We start from the raw sequence: 16000 nt of genomic DNA, 5'->3' as shown, positions 1-16000 counted from the left end.
AGGTCAATGAAGGATAAAGAGAGGAGATGTTACTGAAGGTCAGGAGAGACAAGGAGTCATAGAATGATAGACAGTTTGTATTTGAGGGACCTTAAAGCTCATCTCGTTCCACCCCCCTGCCATGACCAGGAACATCTTCCACTAGACCAGGTTGTTCCAAGCCCCGTGCAACCTGGCCTTGGACACTTTCAGGGATGGGGCAGCCACAGCTTCTCTGAGCAACCTGTGCCAGGGCCTCACCACCCTCACAGGGAAGAGCTTCTTCCCAATATGCAATCTAACCCTGCCCTCTGGCAGTGGGAAGCCATTCCCTCTTGTTCTGTCACTCCAGGCCCTTGTCCAAAGTCCCTCTCCAGCTCTCCTGGAGCCCCTTTAGGTACTGGAAGTGGCTCTAAGGTATCCCTGGAGCCTTTTCTTCTCCTGGCTGAACACTCCCAGCTCTCCCAGCCTGTCTCCAGAGCAGAGAGCCTCCAGACCTTGGAGCATCTCTGTGGCCTCCTCTGGGCTCACTCCAGCAGGTCCATGTCCTTCTGGTGTTGGGGGCCCCAGAGCACTGCAGGTGGGATCTCTCAAGTGGAGTCTTCACAGGCAGCTGCTCAACAGCATGCCCATCTCTCAGTCCTTCACAGATTTCCCCAACTCAGCCGAAGGTGCCTCCCAGGAATCCAGGATCGCGGATGCAGATCTAGTCTTCCATCATGTCCTGCAGGAACAGGGACCAGGCATGAGCCCTCCGGAGCAGCACTTCAGCACTCAGGTTCGGCTCACCGTCAATTCACGGAGAAGGAGCCTGGAAAGAAATCCAAAACCTGGTAGGTGTCCCTGTCCAGGCTCCTCTTGTATCCTTTTTGGACAAGTGGCTGCAAGAGCTGGACCAAATGAAAATGTCTTTTTTTTTTTTTCTGAATAATGTCAAAGACACTAAAAGGCTTTTTCTCATGAAACAATGTGCTCCTGTTAGTTGTAAAGAGCTGGTCTTGTTCCCAAGAAAGCTGAGGGGATCATTCTTAGCATGTTGATCCCTTTCATACCTACTGGTCTTTTCTAGGGTGGAAACTAGATACAATCAAATGGACACTACTAGAAACAATAGGATGTGTTTCCTGCTGTGGACAGAGGTAGAGGAATTCAACATCTTGGCAAAGGATCTTGTGGGTGCAGAAAGTTTTGAGTTTTAAGGAGACTTGGACTAGAACTGGAGGCAGGAACTGGGGACTGCTAAGTAACATCCTTTTAGCTGGGCAGGGTGCACATATAGGCCAAATGATCTGTGGTTTTGCGAGTCTATAAATACCCTGTAAGAGGCAGAATTTGCCTTTTACTACTTCTGTTTTCCCTGCAGTGATAGCAGAGCCAGGAGGGTTGGATACTGGTTTGTGCACATGCAAATGTAGAATGTGCCCTTCTGTGTCTCCAGTGGCTGGGCTGTGTTTTCAGGGCATTAAGGAACACTGGGTAGACCTTACCATGTACTGTTTAAATTCCTACTCCGAGTCCTGCTGGAAAGATGTAGCAGCACAGTCCCCTGGCTTGTTAATTCCGTTTTCTCTCATTGTTTTTGTCTCTTGAAATTCTCCTTTGTGAAGGAGCCCTTCCACTCCTTTTAAATGCTCCATCCTAAAGTGGTACCTCTCTAGCCTGAGCCTAAACATTTTCCAGCAGCTCACAAAGGGCAGTGTCCAAACCTGGGCTCCCACAAAACTGGGAAGGAAACAGTGGTTTTTGGTGAGGGGCCTGGCTGTTCAGGCCATGGGAACAGTGATGATGCTCCTTGTGCCCAACACTGTCTCTGCAGGGTGTGTGGCCCTGCCAAGCCTGGAGCTGTGCAGCCACAGTGTGTGGAGCTGCAGCCTGGTCCAGTGTAGTCATCCAGAAACTCGGTCCCTCTTGCAGAAGCATCTCCTGACAAAGAATAGAAAGTGTGATCTGGAAAAGTGCCTCCATATTTGCTTGTCTTAAGGGTGGGGCCAATGTCCAGGAAGGAACTCAAGGGTGTGACTCTCTTGTACCTTTGTGCTGAAGCCTTCTCTCTCCAAAGGTGGCTCCTGGAACGAGCCGTCCCAGTCGCGGTACTCCGCAGATATGGACACCTCTGATGAGGATGTGAAGGGAGCCCAGTTCCCTGCCTACCCACCCCATCACTTAAAACGCCGGAACAGAGCCTCCTCCCAGGAGAACATCAGCCACTCTGGCAATCAGGTATCAAACAGTTTTTGAGCCTCTTCTGAGACCAAGTCTGTGGCCAGGTCCCTCTTGTTACCCCTGAGCTGCAGGGTGGTTTCGGAGGAGAAGAGAAGCAGCAATGGCAAACTGTCCAGCAGTCTCCTGGACAGGATGGATGTGGAGCATGAGCAGAAAAGCTGCTGTGCCCTAAGTATCCACACAACTGCTGCCCCTTCTGCACAGGGATGGGTTGATGCCCTTGTTTCCAACATGTGGGTCCAGAGGAGCAGAGACCTCTGTAGACTTGAGATATCTCCTCCTCTTCTGCTCAGGAACTGGGGTGTAGCCACTTGACATTGCCAGAACAACACAGAGAGGCTGTGGGATGACCTAGGAACTGACTCATTGAGGTGTCACATCACAATTTTGATGAATTCACAAGATGAATACCCAGGAGATTTCCTGCCTTCTGTGTTGTGATGGACCTGCCGAGGTGGCTGTGAAATGGAAGCAGGACTGAGACCTGGGAAGGTGCATTCAAGCCTCCTTCATTCTTTAAGATGCCATTTTAGGATGATGCAGAAGTATGCTGGAGCTCTGTGCTTCCTCTCCCAGGTCCTCCTTCCTACCCTTCCACTTTTTTGGTCACAGCAAAGAGAAAATCAGGCACTGGTTGGTGCTTCTCTCTGCCTATGCTGCCGGCACAGTAACAAACCTGCCTTCATTGCTGTTCATTTTCCAGTTTGTCCCAATTAATATGTGAGTTGCCTGTGTTTTTCTGTGTCCCCAAGAAGGCTTTCTTCAGTTGAATGTGCCAGTGCTTTATGATCAGACAGAGGTCTGGAGGGGGTTATTTAATGAGCGCCAAGATTCTTCTCCTCCTTTGCAGTGTGTTCCTGCCCCGACAGGACTGGGTCAGGACAACCTGTCACGTACCTCTCCTGAATGATCCTAATAGGGGAAATGGGCTAAAGAAGGTGTCAAACAGGCTGTGAGCTTGTGTTTTAATTGCCAAGCGAGGACCTGCTGTTCCTGATGCTGCCTTTGCCAGCGGGTGGTGGTGAGCGTTCCTCAGATCTCACAAGCAGCAAAATGCAGGGTGGTGTTTGGCTACAGATGCACGGGGAAAGCCAGCTACCAGTCTCACAGCTGGTAATTTTGCATGTCCTGGACCCTCTTTGGGTAACCACTGGGGGGATCTGTGACCACAACCATCCCTCAGCACCACGCTTCATATGTGCCTGTGTAGGGAAAGCTTTCCTTCCTTTTTTACTTCTCTGGGCACATGCTTTAATTAGTAAATGCCATTCCTTTTTCAGTCAGCAGTAAATAGGAGAGCCCTGGACTGGGTGTCCTTAATGAGGCCATGGTACGTTAGGCATGAAATGTGCACCGGGGGAGATGGGGCCAAATTCCTACCAATACCTCAGATGACTTCCTCCAGGAGCTGGGTAAGCTCTCCCTTCAGGGCGGTCCAGCCTGTGCTGTGGTTTGCTCTGTCACACAAGTAGGAAGGCTGGTGTGGAGCCTTGTCACCCTAATGGTTACGAGACTTCTTCTCACTCCCAATTTAACCCCATTTGCTCTTATGCCAGCATTGTTCATTAGCTTAAATAGCTCCTCATCCTCCCTGCCCTTTGTGCTGCTGATATGTTTACAGCTAGCAACCATCCTCCCATCCAGCCTGCTTCTCTCCCAGCAGGAAGAAACCCAGCTCTGTGCTGGACCATTAACTTCAGAATGATGCTCACATGTCACTTTTGGCCAAGGAGGGGCCAGGTACAAGCCCAAAGAAGACTGAAGGCAAGAACCCCTGGGTTTTGGTGTTAGATGCTGCTGTTAGAACAGGTCTGTTCTATTGGCAGAGCTGGTTGAAAAAGGTGTCCATCCCCTTGTCCTGACATCGGAGCAGTGAAGCAGTGGCTGTGGATTTGCTTACAGGCACTTCCAGGATATGCCATGTAGCCATCATCAGAGCTTCTGGGGTAACCCAGGTCCTGATGGGACATCCCAGGGAACAGTGAGGGTGGCTGAGTACAGCTGGTCCCCCTGTGCTGCAGCTTGCAGAGGCTGTGCCCTTTGCAGTTCAAGATGTGGGTCTGCAGGTGTACAGTCCAGAATCATGTTTGTTAACCCTGTATTGCAGCCTATAGCCTGGCTTTAAATGCAGTGTTTATCTGTTGGTATCTGAAGATTTCAAAAGGTGGAGAGCTCAGCTCTTTGAGACAGAATGAAAACTCTCTTTCCTAAAGCTACTTTAAGAGCAAGTTTGTCAAAATCTGGTTGATCTGAAAACCACTTTTGCATTAATTCTGGAGAGGATACACTGTTCTGTCCCAAACACAAGAAACTTAACTTTCCAGTAACAAAAGCAGAGTCTGTTCCCTAGGTCTGTGACTCCAGGAACTGAAGGTGCTAAAACAAAACTTAGAAAAAACTCTAAAACCTATTTAGAAAAGCTCTTAAACCTGATTAGACATGAAAAGAAGCCCTGAATTGGTAACTATACAGGTCTTTGCCTTCAGGTTCTTACAACTCAGAGGACAGGACCAATTCACAAGGAATAGCTCCAATTTACCAAGTTTCTTCCCAAAAGCCATCCTGCTGTACCTCAAGGGAGCTCAGTGGTTCTGCATTCCCAGAGCTTTGATGCTGCCTGGCTATTCTTTACACAAAGCTTCTGTTAGAAGTCTTGGGTATTTGAGAGACTGGAGGCAGCACCTCTGCGAGAGTAACATGTCCTCTCTCTCCAGCAGCAAGGAATTGTTCCTCTACCTGATGTTTCAAGTTTATATTTCCCTAGTTTCAGGTTAACTATTAAGCAGAAATTTCCTGATGTCCACCTTATGGGCTGTGGTTTAAGTTTATTCACATTAGGTGTTTTAATACAGAGCACAGTTTGCCAGCCTTTGTCACACAGAGAGCAGTGCAGGATGATGCAGTCCCTGATGGGGACCTGCCCTAATGGGTGCCCACCCTGCATTAAAGCCAGCTTTGATTGGGAAGGAGAATGAAGACAAGGTCTTCAGCTCCTGCCCTGGTAGATATCCATCAACATCAGCAGCAGTCCCTGCATTATGCTCTGATCTCTCCCAACCTCTGCCTTATGGAGACAGGGCCGTGCTGGTGCTCAGTTCATCACCATCTCTGAAGCTAATGGACCATCACAGGCTTCTCATTGTCACCGGGAGCAATGCAGGAGTCAGGCCTTAACCAGTACTGAGAAACCACTTAGCAATGGATTGAATTGCTTCCTGCCCCTGGGTTTAATGCTGCTCGGAGATGCTCTCAGTTCGGGGTGGCAATGACAGCGCTCTGCTCTCCACAGCGCCAGGCTTTTATATTCATCTTCCCTTAAGCAGAGGCTATCACTCCAAGCTGTTGTGAAGAATTAATTAATAAAACACTAGCAAGCACAAGGAGAGAGGTAGGAAATGTTATAAAAACAAAGCCAAGCCCTTGTATCTCTTTGTTACCACGTTTATTTACTGCATTTGCTGCTTGTTCCCCTTTGAATGGGCAGCAGCCACTCAGAACAGCAGTGATGCACAGGTAGTGTCATAAAATGGGAAATATTTCTCATCATTTGTGTTTTATTTGTTTGGATCAAAGGAGAGAGACTTTTTTTTTTTCTAAAGAAAACAAAACTTCCATTTCAAAAGGGAAAAAAAAGCAGTTCCTTTAATGTTTTCAGTGATCATAGATTGTAGAATTGTGTTGGTTTGAATGGATCTTAAAAATATCTCAGTCCATCCCACTGCCATGGGCAGGGACACCTTCCACTAGACCAGGTTGCTCCAAGCCCTGTCCATCCTGGCCTTGGACTATTCCAGCCACAGCTTCTCTGGGCAGCCTGTGCCAGGGCCTCCCCACCCTCACAGGGAAGAATTTCTTGCTAATATCTTATCCAAATCCACCCTCACCACAGAGGTTTGTCCTGGTTCTCGAGCACAGAATGTAACTTCTCTTTGATTTTTCAGGACTTAGTCTGTCTTTTTCTTCTCTGCTCTTCTCTCCATGCCCCTTTTTATAGTTGGAAGAGTAAGGGAGAAGAGACCATCTGGTTAAATCGATGCATTGGGAAATCAGAAAATTTCAAAGTGGTGGGGAAAACTTTCAGGTTTAGTTTTTCTACCTGGAATTTTTCATGGGAAATTTTTGCCCTCTTCCCTCTTCCTTTCCAGAACTATATTGGCAGGCTGCTGATGGGGTAATAACAGCTTGAAAAACATGTTACTAGGAGGTGAAAACAGATGTTGACTTCAATTTGGAGCAGCTTGGGAATGATGGCAAAATAGATGGCTTTATTACAGCTTGATGCTTTTGTTGGTGATGGGGTTTTATATTCACTGCATCAAAGCTTTGGTGGTAATTGTGATGTGCTGGGTACTCACCATTGCTTTGAGTTTTCCAGATTTGAGGAGAGGTTGCTCTCCTGGAAGTTATTGACATTTTTTAAGACACTATTTAAAAGATATTATTTTTTAAGACATTGTTTTTTAATGTCTTTTAACTCTGTCCATGGTGGCAGTGTCTTGCTGCTTGCTTTCTTCTGCTGGTTACACTGTTTTCTCACTGTCCTGGCAGTGGTGGCTGGTCTGTTCTCTACTCCTTTTCTCTCTCTCTCTCTTTCTCCCTTCTTTCCTTTAGATTCATGAGCTCAACACTCGCATGTCTGCAATCGAACGCATTCTGAACCGCTTGGAGGAAAAAATCCTGGTGCACTCTCACAAGGTAACTGGGCAAAGCCAAGGTGCTCTGCAAGGAGAGAGCTTGGGTTGTGCTGGGCCCCTCCTCTGATCACTGAGTGGCTTCCCTGAAGCAGCCAGCATTGCAGGGAGAAAGCTGGATAGATGAAATCATAGAAATATTTAGGTTGGAAAAGACCTCTAAGGTCACTGAGTCCAACCATTAACTGACCACTGCCAAGTCCACCACTGAACCATGACCCTAAGTGCTACAGTGACTTGGGTTGTTTGAGTTTAGTCTCTGTTTTGGCCTTGGAGGCTGTTCTCTAGTTCCAGGTGATGGAGTGCCTCAGAAAACATTGCATGGCAGGACAAATTTAACCTGTTTAGATCCCCTTGCAAGCCAGTGCCGTTCTTGCTCCTTCTGCACAAGGAAAACTGGGTTTCAGGCTGATGCTTTATGAAATGCTAATTTCAGGAGTTTCATTAAGTGGGTGTCTGTACATCCACAGAGCTGTGACAGCTCATTTGAAATCACAGGACACTTGCTTAGTCCCCATGAGGAAATCATCTGGTTATTGTGTCTATAAGATCTGAGTCAAGGAGGATTTCTGCATCCTTTCTGAGCTGCCCTCGTCTTACCATGCCATAAAACTTGGAAGAAAACATCTAAATGAAGTTAAAGCTGAGCAACAATGTAGAATCTGTGAATACTTAGGCCGCTAAACATTGATTTTTGGGTTTCTGATTTTAGACTATGCACTCTTTTCCTCCGTGTGAACCCATCACCGCTCTGGTGGCTGACAGCTCAGTAAAATGGACGGTGATAATTACAGGGAGGTCCCCTCTAGGCATAGATGAAACGATGCAATTTCTCCTTTTTTTTTCTAAAATTTGTAACAGGGGATGGCCATGTTTGTGATCATTCAGTGTTTCTGTCAGTAAGCCTGACCAAGGGAGTAGGAGATGTACACAGTGGCAGGTTCCCGTGCTTTATTCCCATATCTAGGGCAAAGCAGAGCAGAGGCAATGGGTCTAGACTGCTGTGGGACAGGTTGGAGTTAAGTATTAAGCAAAGATTTCCAGTAGAAAGGACAGCAGAGCCTTGGAATAGGTTGCCTGGGAGAAAGATTGCCTGCTGCAGATGCTGTTGTTCAAGGTTGTTAAAAACAGCTTAGACAAAAACCCACCAGGTATGACGCAGGTAATTGTATTCCCATCTTAATGCAAGGGACAGCGAGTTCAGGAACTTCTGGAGATCTCTTCCAGTGCCTGGGAGTTTAATAGGATTCTTCTCTGGGTACCATGAATTGCCCCTAATAACCAGGCCAGGTGGAAATAAGCCATCTGTCCTACAGGAGAATTTGCTTCATGGTTTCTCATCGCAAATAAGATTATCTAGAGGCTCTGAAAGCTACCTCTTGGAGTGGCAATTCCCATGGCTGCTTCCCTCACCCTGGTGGACCATGTCTTTGGGTCGCTGTGATCTCTGCCCCCAGAGCTACCAGCCACACCATGGTTCCTAACGAAAACATGGTGATTTTTGGCCCCAAATCCCCAGTGCATACCTTTTGAAGGGTGAGGGAAAGGCAGTTTTCCACAGGGCAAAATAAAGATGTTCTGTGTGTGGAGAAAATGGGGAGGAAGGACCTTTAGAGCAAGGTATTCCTCAGAGTGGAGCTGTTCTCTGCTGCTCCCCTGGGCAGTCTGGCTGTTCCTTGGGAATACAGGTATGGAGAGGGGCTCCAAGTTCTTGTTGCAAAGTCCATCTGTCCACTCCTCGAGCTCCTCTGCTCAGTGAGTGTGTCTGGACCCAGGCAATGCCCTGTTGTCCACCACAGGAGGCTGTCACACAACTCCCTTCTTCTGCTCCTTCAGTCTCCAGCCCCAGAGTCCCAAACTGATCCCGATGCTGAGGAGGAGGAGTTGAAGAGGAAGCTGGAGGAATTAGCCAGCAACATCAGTGACAAAGAAGTCTCTTCTGAAGAAGAGAAGCATGAAGAAAAGAAGAGAGCAAAGAAACCAGAGATGAGTTCCTCCAGCGATGACATGGCCAGAGATGCTCAAAAGGTAATCTGTGTCCTCCCACCTGTATTGTTCCAGGCTGCATCTGTGATTCCTTCTGCTCTCAGTGGTTTATGATTTTACACCATGATAATGGAACTCTTCTTCTGTCCCACACCTCCACTTTGATGCCTCCCAGGGCCATGGTGTGTCTGACCCAGCTGTCTGCTTTAACAGAGTGTCAAGGGATTGGGAAGTCCCAGGGTATTGGATCTGGACCTTGCTCCTTGTAGGCTCTCCCAGTCTCATCCAAGAGTCAAAAGTAAAGCCTCTTAGAGGCTACTGCCTGTCACTAAGAGGTACACAACCTCCACATCTACTTAGAGTTGTCCCAGGACCTGGACATCTTTATGGAGGAGAGTCCTGGGGTAGGAGAAGAACTTGGTGATGATTTAGTACCAGCAGCCTTTGTCAGGCACCTGCTACAGCCTGAAATGTCTTTTCCACACCCATCAGTGCTCCTGAGTCCCTAAATCCCTGATCCCTCTTCCACTCTGCCAGAGCAGTATTTACAGCACTGTGTTGGCTCCTATCCCCTACTATGTGGTGGGTGACCTGTGGGTCAGGGAGAGGAGGGATCACAGCATCTATGCAGTGTGTCTCCAGTTGTGCAGAGCCTCCCAAGATGATCCCTTAGCACAAATGGAGAGGTCAGCATTCCCTCTTGGGTCTATAGAGGCTGATTTGTTCATCCCTTCCCTTCTGCCTTGGCTGTGGAAGGGGTACACGTGAGTTGTTCTGACACATCTGTCGCTGGTGAGTGCAGCAAAGGAAGCGAGTGGGCACCACGCTGCTCCTCTCCAGTAAAGCTACTTTCATCTGAGGTTGCAATGACTTTTTCATGGTGCCACGAGGCCTCCTTTCAGTGTGCATTTGTTCCTCAGCCAGAGCAAAACCTGGTGGTTTTGGGTACCATTTGCTGTGCCACTGGATCAGCTATGTGCTGCATCCGTACCCCACAGCATCCTTCACTGTCTCCTTTTTCCTGAAGGCTGCTTTTAGATGATTGTTGCAGCCAGACTTAACTACTTCTCATAGATGGAAGGATGTGCATCATCTTAATAACCATTTCCATTGAAGTGCAGATAAATGGTAACTTAACTCCTGTGTGAGCTGCTGATGTGCAGCAGACAGAGGCTCAAACCCTGAACAGGCAGTTGTTTGTATGGTATCAGTGTAAGATTCTTGATTCTCATAAATGAAGCTTAGATCCTTCAGATTTTCTACTTTCTTTGCACCCAAACCCAGCTATGAAGCAAGGGGGAGTATTGAGTTAGAAATGTTTTCAGTGATGTAGCTGGACCAGCCTTGATTAAAGGCTGTGTTGGTGTGGATGTTTTTTAACAATTTTCCTTATACCAGAGCCAGGTTTGGGTTTTGAGGGTTTTTTGTTTAAGTCTCCTCCAGTCAGGAGGAAATCTTCTAACTGGAGAACACTGTGATGAAAGCACACAATCCTAATGGAAAATGTGAAAAAACTCCATTGTACCGTGAAGGCACCATAAAATTATAAAAATATCATCTGGACTGAGTTAGCTGGTTCTCTGCAGGACAGCTTGCCTGGTAATAAGGTGCAGTTGTAAACACAACTGTTTTGTCACTGGCACATATATCACCCCCATCTCCTTGGTTTCTAGGGAATTATCAGTTGAGAGAGAGAGATGATGAGTTTCTTCAGCCCGTTTTTACATGTGCTTAGCACCTCATCAAGCCAACAGCACTTAGGAGCATTATTGGCATCAGTGCTCCTTGAGGAGGGATGAGAGGACTTTAGTCTCAAGTTCTGGCAGTGTGGCAATACAATCATTTTATGAGGTTTGGTTGTTTTTATTCTTTTGCCACAAACTCAAGGAGTTATTTGCATCCCTGCTCAGACCTGCTGAAGTGTAAAGCAATATGCTGCAATTAGATCTCAACTGCTGAGTAACCAAGAGGCCTTCAGGTGGCCAGATGGTGTCAGATAGCTCCGGTGGTGGCACCGCTTCCAGCGAGCAAAACATCCCTCGATAACCTTTTTTCCAAGCCTTTCAAGATGACTTCTTTTGTCAGAGCCATCCTCCAGAAAGCACGGGCTGAGATCAAAGCTCTGCTTTAGCCACGCATCCGTCTCCACTGGAGAGCCCTTCAGGAACAGCGTAAGCCCGTTAATTACTTCTTCTCCATCTACCCACAGCTCCTGAAGGTCTGATGCCCCTTTCACCCCCAACTTGTACTGTTTTGTACACCACATTAAAATAACGTCCTTATTTTTTCCCCGCTCCCACCCTCCTCTTTGGCTGTGCTGGGCGTTCGCAGAGGTCGTCGGCTCAGGCTCTGAGCGAAATCACGGCCAAAGTGCTGAGAGCCATAAACGCCACGGAGGAAGCGGTGTGGGAGTCGTTGCACGGAGAGAGCCGGTGCAACGGCGGCTGTGCCCTCCCCGCAGGGCAGCTTCCCAGCCTGGGAGATGGGAAAGAGGTGGCCGAAGCGTACCGTGAGCTTGAGGAAAATGTAAGGTTCAAGAGAACTTTCTGCGAGCAGAGTGGGCATCAGGGGGTGGGAGTGTAGAGGAATCCCCCCCCCAGATTTCTGGTTAGTGGGTAGGTCAGCACTAAAAGGATGGTCAGCAGAGGGATTAAGGAGTCTGGTCTTGTCCAATGGTGATACAACAGCAAGAGCAGGTGCTCTTGTCTTGTGGGTTTCCCTTTCCTTGGTTCCTGGTTCCCCTGGGTGAGTGCCAGGGAAAGAAGGTGAGCACAGTCCCCAGCTTGCTGTAGCAGCACTGCTTTGCTGGACTTCAACAGTCCTGTGCTCCAGCAAGACTCGTGTCCCATTTCTCTCCGGTTCCTCCCAGCACTGTGTTTCATCATCGAGGGTACCGTGACCTACCTGTTTGCTAAGGCTGGCCTGTCCCTGGGGCTGATGGGCTCGTGCAGGTGACAAGGCTACATCTAGAGCATAATCCCCTGCTAGGTTTATGTGACACTATGAAGCACTGACCAGGTTTTTAGCTGCTATAAACCCACATATATTGATTCCCTGTGGAAATGGATTGCATCCACAGTGCCATGCACCAAGCTCCAAAGAAATGGTTCAAAGAGTTGAATCTCCATCTGGGTGGCTGGGTTTTGCTGTAGGAAATGTCCTGCACTGGGGGAGCAGGGTTTTATAACATGTGCTGTGGCTCACCTCTCACTGGGGAAAGCCTGCAAATAAAAGCAGGGAGCTACAACACCTGGATGGTTTTTGGCCAAATACAGCATCCCAGAGGAAGAGGGTTGCATGCATGAAGGTTTTGAGGTTCCCCTGCTCCCTGGAGAGGGGATAGGGCTGGGCAGGATGTGAACTTTGGGCTTAGTGCTGCTGCCGTCAGTGCTGGCACAGGGATGGGTAGACAATGGCTCTGGGAGATGTGTGTCATCCTGCCATTCCCTCAGGGATCCTGGCTGAGTCACAGCTGGCTGGCCACTCTCTTCTCTCCAAGGCATGCCACCTGCCTTGGAGGGCACTGGGAGAGCCTGATGGGCCAACAACAAATCCCTACGACTCACAGGTTGAGTGGTATATGGCTTTAGGGTTTGCACTGGGGTGGGTGGGACCTCTGGAACATATGCTGCTGTGATTTGGGTGGATGCTTGGTACTTCAGTGCATGCAGAGGACTCCTGCCAGGCAGTTTTGCATAATGTCCAGTCCGGGTAAAGCAGATAGGGCTGGAGGAGCAGGAATTGCATTAGCAATAGTGATATATTGGGACCAGTCAGCAGAACAGTGACCAAAACCCATCTGATCATCTTATGTGATTGCATACTGACATATTAGTGTTTCCTGAACTGCTTTGCTTGGACTTGTGTCCTTGTAACAGCCCAAAAGCAGGCAAGTGGCAGTGAGTTTATTGGGATAGATCCTTTTACCCTTCTTCTCTATGAAGCAAAGGGAGGACAGTGCAGGCTGACCATGCCCCCAGGCAACCCAGCAGCACAGACACCCTTAAAATAGACTGAGAAGATATGAAAAGTCAGTCTATCTCCTTCCCAGCTCTCTGCCATCACAGGACATGGCAGCCTGAGCTTGTTTGCAGGTACCTGCCCTCCCTCTGAGCACATGGCATAAAGATGCTGCTGCTCCTCAAGCAGGTCACTGAGTTTTGGTGCTTCCTGTGTTCCCGTTGAGCCTTTTACCACTTCACCCCATTGGTAATTGCTCTCTAAAAGCCTGGGGAAGAGAGGAAATGAGATGAAAAGCCATGTCAGAGCTGACTGGTACTGTCTGTGCTGCAAGGCAAGAAGGCAGTCAAATAAGAATGGCAGGAGCTGTTGCATCTGTGGCTGCAGTCACACCAGGAGAGGAGAACTCTAGGGAGGTTGATTCTGCAATGTAGGTTTTCTTCTTCCTGTATTTCAGGTGTACCTGACTGCTGGAAAGACCTACAGGCTTGAGAAGACCCTGAAGGAGCTTGAGGAAGGGGCTCAGCACAGCGGCACTACTGACTCAGAGCTGTCAGAGCTGGAGGACAAAGTGGCCTCGGCTGCTGCTCAGGTGCAGCAGGCAGAGAGCGAGGTGAGGGCTTAGCTCTGAGAGGTGCTTTGCCCAGCCACTGATGGCAAACAAAGCCAGTGGTGGATCCTCCAGCCACCATCTGTATGTTTTTCTTCCTCCCTCTAAAGATATCAGACATCGAATCCCGAATTGCGGCTCTGTCTGCGGCGGGGCTGACGGTGAAGTCGGTGGAAAAGGCAAAGAAAAAGTCAAGTGGGCAGGTGAGCATGGAGGATGGTGGGTATGAGGTCCCAGCCCTGAGATGTACATGCTCCCCCGGGCTGTTGCTGCTGCCTCTGGGTGCTGCCAAGGGCTGCCTGGCTTGCTGAGCTGTGCCCACCTCTCTTCCTGCTGCCCGGGGCTCTGCAGACCGAGCTGTCTGCCTCCTCTTGCACCCCCAAAGAAACCTCTGCCCTTCCTCTGCCTGCAGGCTGCCTGCCTCCACTCTCCCGGTCCTGCCAGCAGCAGTCCAGGGGAGTCTTTGGATGACATTAAAGTGAGTATGTGTTTAGTCAGTGCTGGCTTTGCATGTGGCACAGCTTTAAGCCTGGAGCCGCTTTCAAAGCAGTTGCCTCAGTGGGGACCTCTGCCCTTCTGTCCCCTTTCCCACAGCAGGCTGCTCCCCTTCCCTTGCAGGCAATGCCCGGACTGCAGAGGTTCAGGAGGAGGTTCAACAGTCCGCTGGAAATCACAGGTAAGGAGCATGGCTCTGCCTGTGGGAGATGGGGACCTGTGGGTGATGGACTGAGCTCTGGGGGATGCTTGGTCCTCTCTCTGCATCCAGCTGTGTGTCTGCAATGGGGGTCCCCTTCCCTGTGCTCACGTCCTCCCGGTCAGACAGCCACAGAGGAAACCTGTGATGGATAACATGGAAAGGAGACAGCAGTTGGCAGGATCAGGGATAGTGACAGGAAAGCAGAGGTCAGGCTGAGGTGGGTCAGTCCTCCAAGAACCAGGGCTGTCTCTGCAGCCTGGGCTCTGGCCACCTGAATTCAGGGAGACATCTGCGTTACTTCATCTCTGGCATCCTGTGGGCTGTTAGATCTCAAAGCCTCGCCTAAGCCCATCATCGCTTCTGACAGCAATTTCTTTCTTGCTTGGCCATCCTGGAGAATGTATCCTTCCCTGGACGGTATGCCCCATCCCTGGAAGTGTTCCAGGCCAGGTTGGAAAGGGCTTGTAGCAACCTGGTTTGGCTGGAGGAAGGTATCCCTGCCAATGGCAGGCGGGTGGAACAAGATGGGCTTTCAGGTTCCTTTCAACCCAAACCATTCTATGACTATAAATCTCAACCCTGTTGCCCAACTGCCTCAGCCACTGGTCTCTGGTGGGGGGCAAGAGGCCCTCCAGGGCCCAGTTATGACAAACAGCAGCTTCAAAGTAGTCTGTGACCTGAAAATTGGCACAGCAGCTTGTGTGGTAGGGGAGCAATCACTGGAAATGTTTCATCCTGACCAATATCAGTGAGACTGATTAGGAAATTACTTTTCTATTTCTCTCTTATCACACTCACAAGCTTAAAGACAGAAAGAGCAGCTCTCCTTCCAGATAATGGAAGATGAAGGGAGGGAAGGGGGAAAAGATCATTTAATGCAGAGTTGAAACAGCATTTCCCCCATTCACACAATTAACAGTGCGGTTTCCTAAGCTGAGGCTGGTAGGTGGAAAGGTTCCTTGTCCTCATGCTCAGGAGTCATCTGCTCTCCTTCCTGCAAAGGACAGGCAGATAAAGGCAGCCCGTGGGACATGTCAGCCCTGTGAGGAGATGGAGGGATGTGCAATTGGGACAGATGTCACCAGGCAAACCTAATCCCCTCTGCCTGGGCTGGGTGATGGGGTGACTTGGTCTCCTGACTGCCCTCCCTGCAGGTCAATGACTTGAAAAGTTGGGCCTAAAAAGGTGCAGCTGGTGGAATCTGGTCACAGAGAGGAGAGGAGATGACTTAGTAGGTCAAGAGAGTGTCATAGGCTTGGGTGGTGTGAGAGCTCCTTGCAGGCAGGCAGAGCTTTCCAGAGCAGAGGTCCTGGCTGCTGGTAGGCTGACCCAGCTCACACAGTGCTCTGGGAACCTGAGTAGCAGCAACTCTTGTCTCCTTGTTATCAAAGGGCTTCCCATCACCTTCCTGGAGAGGGAAGTGCCATGATGCATCCAAACCCACAGTCAGCAGGGGATTAGTAAACCCCAAATGACTTGGTGGGTAACTGAAACCTCTAGTGAGGTGGATGAAGAGCTTCTCCCCATCTCTCTTTATTCTCTACAGGTTTTGATGATTCCTTTGACCGCAACTCTGTTTACCGTGGTTCCCTGACGCAGAGAAACCCCAACGGGAAGAACAGGAGAGTGGAGAGGCTCTTTGCGGTACGGACACAGCCACCCAGAAGGGCTGCTGGCCTGGATTCCATGTGGGACCTGCCTCCCTGGGCTTTCACAGAGGGACCTGTCCCTCCCCACACTCTCCTCCAGCCGGTGGAGCGCCCAGCTCCCAGCATTGGTCTCACCATGCTGACTGGTGGGCAGGCACACCTGGGCATCACCCCCTGAGGTCTGGGATGTCACCAGCCCCAGTGT

The 16000-nt window shown here is 49.4% G+C and overlaps 1 protein-coding gene across 3 annotated transcripts in view; it reads left to right on the top strand.

The window, feature by feature from the left end:
* MLPH (melanophilin) overlaps positions 1-16000 on the top strand; it is a 28155-nt gene that overhangs the window by 9938 nt on the left and 2217 nt on the right. The window contains exons 7-16 of one of the 3 annotated variants that reach the window (XM_018071674.3): positions 620-812; positions 2039-2199; positions 6814-6897; positions 8730-8921; positions 11211-11405; positions 13297-13452; positions 13560-13652; positions 13862-13927; positions 14068-14125; positions 15693-15790. In XM_018071674.3, coding sequence (XP_017927163.1) covers positions 620-812; positions 2039-2199; positions 6814-6897; positions 8730-8921; positions 11211-11405; positions 13297-13452; positions 13560-13652; positions 13862-13927; positions 14068-14125; positions 15693-15790 — 1296 coding nt within the window. The remainder of the gene's footprint in view (positions 1-619; positions 813-2038; positions 2200-6813; positions 6898-8729; positions 8922-11210; positions 11406-13296; positions 13453-13559; positions 13653-13861; positions 13928-14067; positions 14126-15692; positions 15791-16000) is intronic. The other 2 variants (XM_018071676.3, XM_018071675.3) reach the window with 2 other exon arrangements.

Source organism: Manacus vitellinus, unplaced genomic scaffold, assembly GCF_001715985.3.
Source record: "Manacus vitellinus isolate BGI_N305 unplaced genomic scaffold, ASM171598v3 scaffold_20_pilon, whole genome shotgun sequence".
NCBI lineage: Eukaryota > Metazoa > Chordata > Aves > Passeriformes > Pipridae > Manacus > Manacus vitellinus.
The sequence above is the reverse complement of the archived record's forward strand: the minus strand, read 5'-3'. Positions and strand labels throughout refer to the sequence as shown.